This window comes from Pagrus major, chromosome 6, assembly GCF_040436345.1.
Source record: "Pagrus major chromosome 6, Pma_NU_1.0".
NCBI classification, from domain to species: domain Eukaryota; kingdom Metazoa; phylum Chordata; class Actinopteri; order Spariformes; family Sparidae; genus Pagrus; species Pagrus major.
The window spans coordinates 16,541,551-16,555,901 of NC_133220.1; the positions used below are offsets into that span (position 1 = coordinate 16,541,551).

General features: G+C 40.3%; 2 protein-coding genes across 2 annotated transcripts; one reads left to right on the top strand and one right to left on the bottom strand.

Annotated features, from left to right (window-relative positions):
• Window positions 1-4,562: 4,562 nt before the first annotated feature.
• Window positions 4,563-7,077, top strand: cisha (cytokine inducible SH2-containing protein a). The gene is made up of 3 exons (XM_073468786.1): window positions 4,563-5,231; window positions 5,800-5,963; window positions 6,141-7,077. The coding sequence occupies exons 1-3, from the start codon at window positions 5,212-5,214 to the stop codon at window positions 6,638-6,640; spliced, it is 684 nt and encodes a 227-aa protein (XP_073324887.1). The 5' UTR covers window positions 4,563-5,211; the 3' UTR covers window positions 6,641-7,077.
• hemk1 (HemK methyltransferase family member 1) lies at window positions 6,984-14,183 on the bottom strand. Its single transcript, XM_073468785.1, has 11 exons — window positions 13,916-14,183; window positions 11,778-11,951; window positions 11,574-11,665; window positions 11,389-11,482; window positions 11,153-11,290; window positions 10,821-10,885; window positions 10,169-10,218; window positions 9,976-10,081; window positions 8,436-8,531; window positions 8,027-8,137; window positions 6,984-7,785 (listed from the first exon to the last, which is right to left on the bottom strand). Exons 1-11 carry the CDS (start codon window positions 13,961-13,963, stop codon window positions 7,722-7,724), a joined length of 1,038 nt encoding a protein of 345 aa, XP_073324886.1. The 5' UTR covers window positions 13,964-14,183; the 3' UTR covers window positions 6,984-7,721.
• Between the last annotated feature and the right edge of the window lie 168 nt (window positions 14,184-14,351).

The following is a 14,351-nucleotide window of genomic DNA, read 5'->3' on the forward strand; positions in this document are numbered from 1 at the left end:
GGAAAGTGGAAACTCTTTGTGGAATGATCAGATTTTATTACAATTCATCCTGCGGGGAGCATGAATGTGTTGATCAAATTTCTATGGTAACCTACAATTTCTGAGAATTTCCACGAAACTGCAAATATCAACCACATGGTGGTTTTAAGAGGAAAAGTCAGGGAATAGCCAAAGTCATTAAGATTCTTCCCCTGGGGACGATGAATGTCTGTACTAACTTTCATGGAAATTCATCAGATAGTTGTTTGGATGTTTCAGCATGAACCAAGCAGCTGCACTGAGCCGTGCAGCTAATATGGCTGAAAATGACGATCACGTTATAAACATTGTGCCCTAAAACAAAATATTTTCATTTCTTTAGTAGGGCAGCCTTACTCAGCAGTTCTCTCCGGGCCTGTTCTCTGAGAACAAAGCTCTGCTGGTTTTCTCTCATACAACGGATGGATTTATGTTGCTGATTCCCGGCAATTAGAGCTTTTCTAAGAATCGTCTGGGAACGCCCATTTTGTCTCCACGTTGGAGGACAACAGTTAATCATTGTGTGCCAAACATCACTCCAGTTATTAATTCCTGGTAAGCTCTGGGTACGTAGCATGCTCACACAGGCAAAGATTTTATTAATCAAGGTATCAGCACCCAGATATGTGGTGTGCGTGGTGCTGTAGGGCACCATAGTCCTGCAATGCACTGCGTGATGGAAACGAAGGAGGTAGTCACAGCTGGAAATGATCAAAATAAACTTGTGCACGGAGGTGGTGAGACTGCTTCAGGAAGAAAAATAGAAATGTTAAATCTTTCAGCGAGAAATCGACTTAACGGGCAGCAGTGTTTGTGTATGAGAAATGGAAACAAAAGTGGAAAATAACAACACGTGAGAAACAATAGTAATGTGCTTTGGCTGTGTTTTATCTGCTGACGAGAGCGGATGTTTTCATTTAAAAGAGATTTCAAATGCCTGCAGGTGGCCATGTCGGATCTACAAAAATATACTGTGTGGCGCCTCAATATAATGTGATATCTCTCTGTTAAAACACGATATGTAACGGGGTTGCTGAAGCTGAAAACTGAGGACACAAAGGTTTTACTGAACCAAATACATTCTGTGCTCAGTCAACCTACTTCTTCCAGAGACCAACTTTTGTGATCTACTAAATTGATTTATCTATTATCACCATAAAAACCACAATCACTAGAGCCCAGATGACGCACATTCAAACACCAAATTAGCAACGACCTGGGAATAAACAGTGCAAAAACCCTTTTTAGGATTTGGTACCAGTAATCATACAAATTGATAACAACCAGTTTGTGTTATGACTTCCTTGTATGCTTCTATTTCTGGCTCCAGCACTGTGTAGTGGAGACAGCGAATGTGTATTTCCAAGAATGATATGGATTAAAAGGAACTAACACTCAAGCTCCTGTGCATGTACTTTCATAATGAAGCAAAGTATTTGATCACTACGTCTTTTATCAGGGAAAATCTTGGACATAAAGGAAATAATTTAGCTTATGCAATGCAAGTACACATGGGAAATGCAGTTCAAGGATTAGTCAAGGATTAGGATTACCGAACAAAGGCAAAAACTTCCCTGTTTCCAGCTCGTCAAATGTGAATATTTGCCTATTTTTTCCTCTTCAACGACAGTAAATCGATTATCTTTAGGTTGAAGATTGTTGGTCCGACAACATAAGAGTTTAAGACGTCACTTTAGCTCGGGGAAACTTGAGTAAGGCATTTTTTTTTTTACTATTTGCGGACTTTCTAGAGCAGCAGAAACAAACAAACCAAGTCCTCACAGCGAACCTGTAATCATATCTGTGCAGGATAGTCTCCATAGAGTGGCGTAGCGAGGACATATTTTTGTAGGCTAACCCCGGAAGTTAGCACCGCCCTGGTTCCCTCGACAAAAATCCTATGAGATTTTTTTAAATGGATTTTTGAATATCGCCGAAAATAAACTCTGTGGCAAACACAAGTTTATGATACTCGCATGTTTTGTTCAGCAAGAAAGTCTTCACAGATGAACACCACTTTTGTGATTTTCAAATAATGTTAGGCTATAAACAGACTACATTTCGGTCCCATTATTTAAACATCACCACCACTAAGTGTCTTACTACACAATTGCTATACAAGTTTTCTATAAATTGATAAATCTACAAGTTGTAAAGTGAGTTAGAATAATTTGCAACTGAAGTCGGCCTGTAAAGACGGACTAGTGTGTAAATGAGTCGCCGTGTTCGATGTGATGACGTTTAACGTTCATGACAATGCCTGTTGCCTCATTTAGCCACTTGTTAGCAACCACCATTTTTAAGACACATAAGCGCTTCATAATCAAACTGTGGGACATTTAATGATGTATATTATGTCGTAAAACAAACGTGTAATTATCTTATTTCAGGCAAAAGCTCATAGTAAATTGAGACGAGAGAACCGGGCGTGGAAAAATGCGAACTGATTTCCAGGTTTTAGGACTACAGACTACACCACTCTATAACACGTGTTATCTAACGTCTACTTTGTACACTATGTCCATGAATAATAAATACAATTTGACAAACAACTACATTACTCATGAAATATTGATTAAAAGAATGATTCAAAAATTCATTTGAAACTTTGTTAAATTACAAAAAAGCAGCAACACGCACTTTTAAACCAGACTGGTCACAAAACTGTGTGTCTGTATATGCATGCATGTCTATCTTAATAATGTAATTGTATTGTAACAAAATCAAATGGCACATTTATCAATTAATTAGTCTCTGACTGTCTTTGTGGGGCATTCAGCATTTCACTGTTGAAAAGGGAAATGGAGGGAACATTTATGTAAATTATTCAGAAGAAATAAGGAAATAAATAAGCTTTTATAAAGTTATTTCTTTTCTGTTTGGTTACATTTATTTCACTGATTATCAATTATTATGATTGAACATTAAAATTAAAATGACTTGAGCAGGTTAGATAAATCAGCCAGTAATAGACAGGTGCTAATACTTTGTTGTTCCTCTTTATAAAGACCTGATGCTGCAGGTGACACTGCAGTAAGTTGGGTCAACGAAAAGAGACTTAACTTGGGATTTACCTCGCCTTAACTAAGGACTGGATTTTGACTTGAGATACATGTCTGCAATTAATAAATACAATTATTGGTGGACTAATAGATAATGAAAACAATCATTAGACGCTGCCTTGGTCCTGCAGTGAACCATGGCTTGACTTGGACTGACATGTGTAGGGCCTTTGTTTCTCTGTATTTGATGTTTTTGGTCTTCTTGCACCTTTTCTGTTCCGTGATTGCGATGATCTTCTCAAAACTCAAAAACATAAAAACCATAAACCCTATATTACAGACCAGAATGGGGAGTTTCATACAGTGTGTACCATTTCATCTTCAGATTCTTGGTAATTTCCTCACAATGCTTCTCCAGACACTAAATCATCCAGACGGATCATCTTGAATGTCAACAATCTTCTGAATTTGGCAAAGGATTCTTTGGGCGTTCAAACACCACATGCAAAAAAAAATGCTTTATGAGGACCGAGGATTTCTTTAAATAGTCAAGGTTATGGTGTCCAGTATGTCTGGTTCTGTTTTAATGTGCCACATGTGACCGTTTAACATTCACTGTGTGTGCTTCCAGTTTTAATCAGCTTGATCATGAAGAAAAGACTTTATCCCAGGCTGTCAGTTTACAGAAATAATGAAATGAAATAAAAACTAATTTCCACAAAATGGCTTTAATTGTGGTGTTCTTTGAACGAGTTCAAAAGTATTTTGTTCGACCACATCCAGCAGGGAAAGATAAAGTCCTGAAGACTTCTTAGAAAATAAGCTCATTTCAGGATTTCTTGGAAAAAGTTGAGATCCAGCTATGCAGGATCAGAAGGCTCTGGTGGATATGGCTATGATTATGATAGTTAGTTTCATGTGTTGCTTCGAGTCCAAGAGAGAGAGAGAGAGAGAGAGAGATGGCTCTTGACTATTGTTGAAATAAATATTTAGATTTTTTTTTTTTTTTGGCCCTTGAACAAAATGTTCCTCAGATTTATGGTCCAGCAGTATTAAACTCAACAGTAACTTAAAGTCAAATTTATCGAGCAGCTGTAGACGCTGGGGTTTCCTAGATAGATTCCCTAGAAAATAAACGTCAGGCGAGAAATAAATTTTAAGTAGCCTCCATTTTACTGTCTCGACCTTAAGCAACACTATCAGAAACACATGGTTTGACAAATCTAATATAAAAAGAGGTTCAAACCCTGAGCAGAACGCCTCACAGCAGAGTTAACCAATTTGTTTTAGTTTATTGTCACAATAACAACTCGCCTTGTTGAAGCGTAATGACTCCGACAAACCTCCGAGAAAAGCTCTCGCCGTGTTTTTCCACCAGGATCGAGGGGAATCTATATTACTGGAAACAGCCTGTGTGCATTCCTATTATCTTTAATGTTGAGGCGGTGAATTCCCAGAATGAAGGCTCTGTCAGGGCCGCCCGGCGGGGCGGAGTCAGCCCTGCCATTATTCCTGGAAAGCGGATAGGGAGAAGCTGCCGCGCGATTCCTGGGAGCGAGCGAGCGGTTCAGCGAAGGCAGGGGCCGCCGGGTGAAGCGATGAGCCTCGCGACACGAGCCGGGAAACGGACGACAGCCCCTCGGCACGGCCATCACGGGAACAAACCGCAGAAACAGAAACGTTTCACCTCCGCAACAACACCACGGCGGAGCGGGCTGTCACGAAGCGAGACGACCGGCGGCGGAGGGTGCTGCGCGAGCCGAGCGGTAGTTGGTGCGGCCGTGTGACGTCAGAGCCGCCGGTGCTGTGAAGAGTTCTCAGAATAGACTTCTAGGAAACGGTAAATTTTAAAAGCCAAGCCTTTACACTGCGTCCTTCACACATTAGGATCCCATTCTGGTGACAACACACTCCGACCCGCTGCTGCACGGACTTTTACACGTTTTACATTTATTCTGTTTTTGTTTTTGTTTTGTTTTTTCAGTATTTTACATCCAGTGATCTTATATAAACTAACACGGACAAGACCTTCGACTCTTTATTACGGCGTGTACCAGGCGTATTCGTGACAAACCGATGTTAATGGTCGTGGTGGTGTGTTTCTTCTTTTGTTTCAAAAGCCTCGTTTTATTTCCCTTGAAGAAAGAAGAGCTGATCGGATTTTAATAACCAAGTGGAGTCGAGAAATAGCATGATTCTCTGTGTACCAGGGTGAGTTGACCTTTTCTTTGTTTCTGTTGTCTGCGTTGAGAACATGTTATTCCAGTCGTTAAAGTAAAGTGTTTACTTGTGTTTAAAGTCTTTAAAATGAGTGTTAATTCTTGTGTGTGTGCGGGTGAGAACTGTCTCAAACTGGAGTCTTCAAATTCAAAATGCAAAGGCCTGTTAGACTAATTATAAAAACTAAAAAAAAATGTCTTTATTAAAAACGTATTAATAGTAATTATACAGAACGTATTTATTTAAACAAGAAAGTCTGACTGAGATTAAAATGTTGTTTTTCTGGACAAGATTGCCAAAACATGTCATACGTCACAACATCAGAATGAAATGAAAACGTGTTAATAAACTAGGTATTCACATTTTGTGGTTCTTAAGTAGAAACTGGACCTCTTATTCTTATTGTTTCAATTCTTCTGAACTGCAAAAAACAAAAAAATAACAAAAAACAACCTTAATATAGATCCCTGCTTTAATATGGAACAATGAAGCCTGCTGGGACTGTTTTGTTGTATTTCTTTCATGCTTTTTAAAACCACATTTTCAATCTTATTTCCAGTCCCAGAGCTCCTCTGCCCGCTGCTCCGTCCACTGAAGCCCCGCGGGGCATGCGGGCAGGAACTGTACCTCCTACCCCTTGCCTTCAAAGCACCCCTTCGCTATGGGACCCCGCAAAAGACCTGCGGGCAATCGCCAGCAACTTCTGCTATCTAGAAAATTCAGGTACAGTGTGAAAAGAGTTTTGTGTTTACAGCCTCTGAGCCGCACAAGTGAGATTCTTGGAAAGTCATAAACTGTTCCAGACTCTGTTTGGCACATGGTATTTACTTGAACAGTAAAAAGCACAGCAGTGTTCAGAGTGACTAATATTTAGGAATCTGTGTGTGCGTGTGTGTGTAGGATGGTACTGGGGAGCTGTGACTGCTGCTCAGGCTCACGCTGCGCTTCAAGAGGCATCTGAAGGAGCTTTTTTGGTACGGGACAGCAGCCACCCTCTGTACATGTTGACCCTCTCGGTCAGGACTGCACGCGGACCCACCAGTATACGGATCCAGTACAGCGGCGCCCAGTTTCTGCTGGACTCCAGCTCCCCGGCCCGGCCCAGCCTGTCGTCCTTCCCCAACGTGCCCAGCCTGGTGCAGCACTACATGGGACCAGAGAGGAAAGCAGAGGAGGGGAAGGTGGAGGAGGAGGCGGCTCCTTCAAAACCCTCTCAGCAGACAATTCAGGACACATCTGTGGTATTAAAACTGAAGCGGGCCGTGTACAAGCCCCAAGGCCTCCCCTCGTTACAGCACCTCACACGCCTCGTCATCAACAGACACTCTGACTGCCCTGACCAGCTACCACTCCCGAGGCCTCTAATGCGTTACATACAGGACTATCCCTTCAAGGTATGATGGGGTCCCTCAAGTCCATTACTCTGGCTGAATCTCAGCTGACTGACGACAGGTTGTTTGTGCCTGTAAATGACAATGCTGCTCCAGCAGTTGGAGGCCAGTCGTGAAAATACTGGACACAAGGTCATGATTTTGCTGATGAAATATGTACAAATGAAATGCTGACGTGCCTGGTTAGAGACTTAATTTGTCAAGGCCTGGGTGGTGAAGCACCCCAGAGAAACTGAAGTACTGTAATCAACGCTTATTCTATGATGAATGTGGAAATTGTCCATATCCGTTTTACCCTCGTCAGTTCTGGATGTACATACTGTTCCTGAGAAGTACACTAATTCCATTGAGACATCTTTTACGCCATTTTATTTTTCTCAGTAAGACATTTTTTCTACCTTTTACATGTGTACATTTTTCTATTAAAATAAGCAGTTGGAGCCTAACCCACTTGTCCTCTAGATCCTTTTGTCTTGTGTTGCTTAAGAATGGCACCATTACTCGCAGTGTAAAGAGAAATGCTGTCATCATTGTGTCATGATTCTTAACAGCCACATGATGGCTGCTCTTGTGACACTTGTTACGAAATATTTTTGCCTTCGATCACCTTTGAAACACAAAGACTTTGTGGCCTTTGAGCTTCAAGTGTGTGCGACGCGCAGATTGGGTGAGGAAGTAAAGGCCACACTGTGTGTTTTTGCTCAACAATGCGTGCAGCCTGCATCTGAGTCAGCGAGTGGACAAGCGAAGGGGAGGACCGCTCATCAGCGGATTCACAGAACTACTGAATGCTTCCTGGGAGGAGGGTGAGATTCTGAGAGGGAGGGTTCTAAGAAAAGCCTCGGTAATTACCTTCAGCTTTGAGCCTGCTTTTGTGCCATCTCGCACACCATTTTTTATTGTGGTTCAGGATGTAATTACGAATGTTGCCGGATTAAAAGTGCAACAGTGACATGACAATGGTCTGAGCTCCTGCAAATTGTGAATTGTGAGTGACAGAATCGGTGCCAGCATGTGCTTCGGGGACTCAGTGGGGTTAGGGAAGCCGAGGCGACCTGGGCTAAAGCCAGAGTAATAGGATCTCAGTTTCTCAATCCAGATCCAGCTTGTGGTCCTTGTTTGACTTCTCTTTCTGGAGGATGCAAAATCGTGGCCTAAGAAACAAAAACAAATCAGACTCTTAATTTTGACTTGCAGTGTGAAAGGACCACAAATTGATGAGTGAATTGAGCTTAATTTTGTAATGAAGATTTTAAGACTTGAAATCAAATTGACTGTGATTACGAGATTAATATGTATACGATTTAAGAATCAAGTCACAGCAGGTTAAATGATTAACAAAACAATTTAATGATGCCCAGGTGCAATAAAGGCTGAGAGCTTCTTTAAACAGACCTGCCGGTGATGTCTTGCTGTGTCTCCACGTAATGCATCTCCTCAACGTTTGCCTCCACCCACCGCCGAATGAGCGGGGGGTGCCTGGGGTCCACCTCCAAGTAAACACGGCTGTTATTCAACAAAAAAAACAACAAAAAAAAACACAAAATGCATTAAAATTTAATTATCAGCAGAACAGGATTATCAGAAGTAAGCTTGAGATGAGAGCAGTGACACTTATCTGGAACTGTATTTACTGGCAGTCTTTTAAAAAAGCCTAACTCATTAAAGAGGCAACACGATACGTGTGTTTTTCAGAACATGCTGTTCCTGTGACAAGCCAAAGACGCCGTTAGGAATTAAACCCAGGTGGGTTTGTGTGTGTCTCTGTGTGTGTGTGCTTGTGTCGTGCAGTGGAGTTTCTTACCCAGGACTTGATAGGATCTGTGGAGCCAGAGTCAAAATCTGTTTGATCACTTTGAGGCCATCTTTACCTCCATCTAAAGCAGCGTGGTCTTCAAACCTGGGCATACATACAGTACCCATAAATACATGCCATGCTTTAAATGTCACAGATTTCCATAAAATGCATTTCTAGGTACACCTAATGCACTGATGCAAATAAATGTTATACTTTTTAAGCACTTCCAAAGGTTTGACTTTTGGTTAATCTGAAACCAACATTTAGTATGTACAATTTTATTGTTTTTGCCAAGAATTCAAAAAATATTAGTATAAATGTATTTTAAACCCCATGTTTAGCATTTATAAACAGTTAATTAAACAGTTTATAGCACATTATAACAAACTGCACTGTCTACAAAGCCAAAATCCAAATCTTTAGCCAAAACTTAGTAAAGTCCAGAGTCGTTTTTGTTTGTTGTTGTTTTTTTATGCCATAGAAATTTATAATTTCTAAAAAAAAAAACAGTTTTAAATTTGCAGTTACTAAAAAACTCTAATACTAACTCTAACTCTAAAGCTAATAACCAAACTAAACAGTCAACTACACACAGCACAACTAACGCAAAAGAGCCAGTTCCCACATAGCCACGGCTAATGTTGTTGAAAGCTAAATGTACCTTTCCTTCTTTTTCGTATTTCTTGCAATTGAAATATTCATATAATACATGTTCTTAACTAACATCTTGATAGTTTCATTTGTTACCCAACATAATAAAGTAGTAGACAAATCATCTTATGGAAAATAAAAACAGTCAGCAAACCTGCTAAAATAGCCTAGCCAAGTGGAAGTGACTGCTATCTTTGCTCCTGACTTAATTGTAGCATGGCTAACGCTAAATTTACTTTTACACCATAGCCATTTCCTGTGATTGAATTATATTAAGATTGGTTAACTAACATCTTGGTAGTTTTATTTGTTACTCAACATAATAAAGTTGTAGCTAAATGAGCTAATGGAAAATAAGAAAACAGTCAGCTAACCTGCTACAATAGCCTAGCCGAGTGGAAGTGACTGCTATCTCAAATCTTGACTCACAGCTAACATTGGCTAAAGCTAAATGTTGGCAGTTTATATAAATAAGTTATCTAAATCAGCTCTTGACTGCAGTGAAATCCAAGATTATGATGTAGTCAAGCCACTATTAAGTCACATTTAAGTATGTTAAACAGTTGATAATGTTGCCTTGAATACTGAAAAAATGCCTTTTGTTTATCTAATATACCCTGAAGTTTTCCAAAAGCAGAGGACAGTTTTTAGGTCAATAACTTTTTGTTGTAACATGAAAAGACATTATCTATCCATCTGTTACAGAGTGTACCCAGCCAGCATGCAACACTTTTTTTCTCAACCCCAGCTTTCTGAAGTTAGCACCATCTGTCTCTGCAGGTCAAAATGTAGGCGGATAAAAAAAGATTCTGTTTTTGTGTACTTCATTTTTCTTATTTATTAAGTGCTTTTAAAATAAAAAATAAATGGAGGAAAGCTGAACGTGTTTATTCACCTGAAAACTTCAGGGTCCAATGACGACATATCCTCTGAGAACAGGTACGGAGGGTTACTGACCAAAGCTGAAACAGTGCTGCAGAGGCTCAACACAGTTTCTGCATCTGACAAAACAGACATTAAAACTTCTTCATATCATCAGTGTGTTTAAGCGTGTTACTTAATAAGTGCAATGCACCACGTACACTTACCTTTCATTACGTCTATATGATACACCTGTAATCTGTCCTGAAGCCCCAACCTGCAGAGAACAATCCTTCATCAGACTTAATGCATTACTCTATAGAGTGATGTAAATGACGTATTTTTGTATGCTAACCCGGAAGTTAGCATCGCCCTGGTTCCCGCAACAAAAAGCCTACGGTGTTTTTGCAGTGTAGTCTATAAACAGACTACACTGCAGTCGCATGACTTGAACGTCACCACCACTGAGCGTCTTACTACACAATTACTTTACGCGTTTTCCATTAACTGGTCAACCTAAAGTTAGAGTTAGAATAGTTTGTAATTAGTGAGTAGATGAGTCTCCGTGTTCGGCATGATGATATTTAATGTCCATGACACCTTCTTCAGTCTCATTTAGCCACTTGTTTTTAAAACGTGTAAATATCTTTACCACAGACTTCATTTCAGGCATTTAACTGGAAAAACAATTTTAAAAACTCAGACATGAGACGAGGGAACTGGATGTGCAAAAATCCGTACTAATTTCCGGGTTTTCGGACTACAAACTACACCCGTCTATATGCCCCTTCTCAAAAAAATAAAACATTTAATTGTGTCTTTAACCACCATAAAAGTTAATTAACATGGACTGACAACTTGTTTTACACGTCCACTTACCTTAATGCATTCTCTCTTGTTAAATCCACTGCAGCTTGGCTCTGGTCCACAGCAATGGCTTTAAGCTAGTAAAAGACAAACAAATCAACAATTAAAAAACTACTGTTCCTCCAAATGCATTTGTCTGTATTGCTTGTCTACATGAGGTCGTTATTTAGGGATTAATCATCTAGCCGTCAAAATGTCAAAAATGAAACTTAGCCATCGCTTACTACAAATACCCACAGCGATGCTTGACAATTGGTCTGACCAGCAGCTTAAAAGCACAACATATTCCAGTTATAAGGATAGAAACTGACAAACTGAGACCAGACTGTAAACACAAACCTCACCTGAGGCAGACTCTTCAGCAGACTGAGAGAAATGGCACCAGAGCCACATCCCACTTCCAGGCATGTACGCTGGTCGTCTGTACCCACTCCAGTCCCGGGCTTCTTCTCCAGATCACTGAGCACGAGTTCAACCAACTCCTGCGCCAACACACAGAGAAAACACTGCTCTGGTTATATATGATCGACCTTTAGGGTTTTAACTCTACATTGTGCTGCTTTTTCTTCTCCTGTCCAACCTCAGTTTCAGGCCTTGGTATGAACACAGGAGGTCTCATCTTCAGCGTCAGATCTCTGAAGTCCCACTCCTCAATCACATACTGCACAGGCATTCTACACAAAACACACATATTTATGAGTATTATCAGTTAAAAACATCTGAGTATATATCCATACGGAGGTGGTGCATGTAGAAACTTTACACCTGGAAAGGCGTCTAGTGCACAGCTGCCACATCTGCTCTGTTTTTTCTCGGCTGAGGAACTCGGTTAACTTCCCCCGCTCGAGACTTTCAAGCTAGACAAAGAAATAACATGTAAGAACAGGAAGGAATGCTATTAAATGTGAAGGTGTGTATTCGGGCATTATGTCAGCCAAAGTAAAACAAGCTCCACAAATTTCAACTCACAGTTTTAGCCCCGAGCAGATGAGCAATGATGTAGTGGGTGGAGTGGTCAGGCTCCGCCACACCTCTCTCCACAAAGTGTCTCCTCCATAAGTCCACCGCCTGCAGTGCTGTGATCCTGCCTGCAGGTAAAGCTGGAGCGCTGCATGTACGCACTGCATGGGAGCCCCAGATCCCCTAAAAGCATTTGATTTTAAGAGAGTTTTGAAATAACCACCAACTATGGTTTAAAGGATCAGTTCACTCAAAGATTCTTCTGGATTTCTTTCTTTTCAAATTAATTTGGGATCTAAGGGGAATGTTTTGTCGACCACAAAGCGTCACCAAACTTTCCATCGACGTTGGGGTGAGTAAATAATGTCTGAATTTTAATTTTTGGGTAAACTTATCCTTTTAAGAAGCCTTTGTTCATTTCCCCAGTTGGCACTTTTGGTCAGGGTAATCCCCAACAACATCTAAGTGATACTGAGGAATTAAATCTGAAAGCCTAATTTCAGATCAAACCTCAGACACCGCAGACTGACGTACACTCAAGATGCACGTCCTGCACAGCTTTCATCACTTCATCTGCACAACTGAAAATCAAGTCATCTGTACACTGATGCTGAGTTATATATAACCAGCCAGTGATTTCTTCATGTACTGTATGTGTCATTAACAGGAAAAAAAAATATTCTCATTATTTGAAAACATTTAGTCAGCCTATCAAATGTTTGTGACTCAGAGCTTCTTGAATCTGAGTATTTCCTGCCTCTTGGTCAAACTAAATAATCAATCTTGAGATGAATCACTGAGTTCTATGAACTTGTGATGAACAACTATATTTTTTTGGCCTTTCATGGCTTTACTTGATAGGAAAGCTTGAGAGCTACTGGGGCAGCCAACATTTGACATTTATAACATACTAAAAATTAAATACATAATCGATTTTAAGAAATAATAAAATATGATTTATGGGTCAGAGTTGTAGCTCTGCAGGTGTGACTTTGGAAACACAAGGAGGCTTGACCCCCTGAATATTAAAAAGGGGGACAATGACAATACTTGTGTCAAACATATGAGCCCATCCTTTAGTTAAGCACTTTGAATTTTACAAATTACCAAACAACCAAATGATTTTGACCATTTAAATCAGGTTTAAGTTTAGCATTCGCATTTTTATCTTTGGGATTTAGGCTACTGCTGTAAATGATGTTGTGATTGTATTTCCAAACTGAATACAGTGTGTGTCCCCTTCTGAAGCTGAAATTAAATCTGAGCTTTTGTTCAAAAAACAATTAGAAACTGTGCTGCCACTGACATTTTTAGTAGGGGCAGACCGATAATCGGCCCTGGACGTTGAAGAAACTTGAAGTACTCACGTAAAGTACCTGAAAATTGTACATAAGAACAGTACTTGAGTAAACTGAACTTGTTCCCTCACTGGTTGTTTGAAATTTTGACACAAAGAAGTTTTATTTTTACTGCATAAAAATCAATATCAGTCCCAAATATCAGCTTTCAGTCTCCTTGATTTCTAATAATCTGTATCGGTAGCGGTCCTGAAAAAGCCATACCGGTCAACCCCTAACTTTTAGTAAGACAACTTCCTAAGAAAGATCTTATATCTAATCACATGTAACCATATCCAGTTTCTACTCTTCAATAATCTCTGTCAACCGAGACATTGGTGATCATTTGTCTTCACATTGTAATGTCATACTCTTCCCTTTATCTGTACTGTTAAATCAAGAGTAACTTTAAAGCTGCACTATGTAGATTTGGGGAAGAAATTCTAATCAGAAGAGAAACATTTTCATTGGCTGATTATTTTATGCGTAAACAAACTAAATAAACAAACTATTTATTTTCATGCCTGAATAAAGTGCATAAACAAACTGACCTTGAAGGGAAACGCAGCTTCATACTGTATTACTTTGTTTACATGTGGCGGACCCTGCCACCTTTCTAGACTCAAACAGTGTACTGGGGACCTTATTTTCCTTTGAGAACAGCTTGTTTATTCAGTTATGGATAAAATAATATGTCTGAGTTTATATCACTTGGTTTAAATGTTCATTTTTTACATCCTGGGTTGCTCCATCATGCTCAAAACAGTTCGCATCCCATCTGATGTACTGAGGAGGAGTCCTCCTTGTTACCTTGAATCCAAAGCGTCTGCAGCCTGCACTCAGAGATCTTCTCCACATGGTTGATGTAAACACACACACACACACACCCTCTGCATCAACACTGAATACATACAGTGTGTGTGGCCGTCAGCTGGACTCGCTCATCCTTACTGTGCTCTCTTGTCCTAAATGTACATTAGCTAGCCTGTCAGGTAACACGTATCGTGCTATAGAGACATTAAACAACATTTTCTGCTGGACGCCATCCTGGCTATCTGTAGTACTTCCTGCACATGGCGCAGCAAAGCGCTCCAACTTTGACGTGACGCGAAACGTCTCCGCGTGCGGCGCATGCTGCGCAGCACTGACGCCGCTGAACAGTGCTGCCTTCGAGTACTGTCGAACAAATTGGCTTTTTAGCATGGGGAACAGGAAAACACTATCAAAGTGGTGGTTGGCGCTGAAA

Coding starts and splice junctions, on each gene's coding strand:
- cisha (XM_073468786.1), top strand. CDS start 5,212: ATGATTCTCTGTGTACCAGG. Junction 5,232..5,799: donor ATGATTCTCTGTGTACCAGG/GTGAGTTGACCT, acceptor TCTTATTTCCAG/TCCCAGAGCTCCTCTGCCCG. Junction 5,964..6,140: donor CTGCTATCTAGAAAATTCAG/GTACAGTGTGAA, acceptor GTGTGTGTGTAG/GATGGTACTGGGGAGCTGTG.
- hemk1 (XM_073468785.1), bottom strand. CDS start 13,963: ATGTGGAGAAGATCTCTGAGTGCAGGCTGCAGACGCTTTGGATTCAAG. Junction 11,483..11,573: donor TGCACTAGACGCCTTTCCAG/GTGTAAAGTTTC, acceptor TGTTTTGTGTAG/AATGCCTGTGCAGTATGTGA. Junction 11,291..11,388: donor TACCAAGGCCTGAAACTGAG/GTTGGACAGGAG, acceptor GTGTTGGCGCAG/GAGTTGGTTGAACTCGTGCT.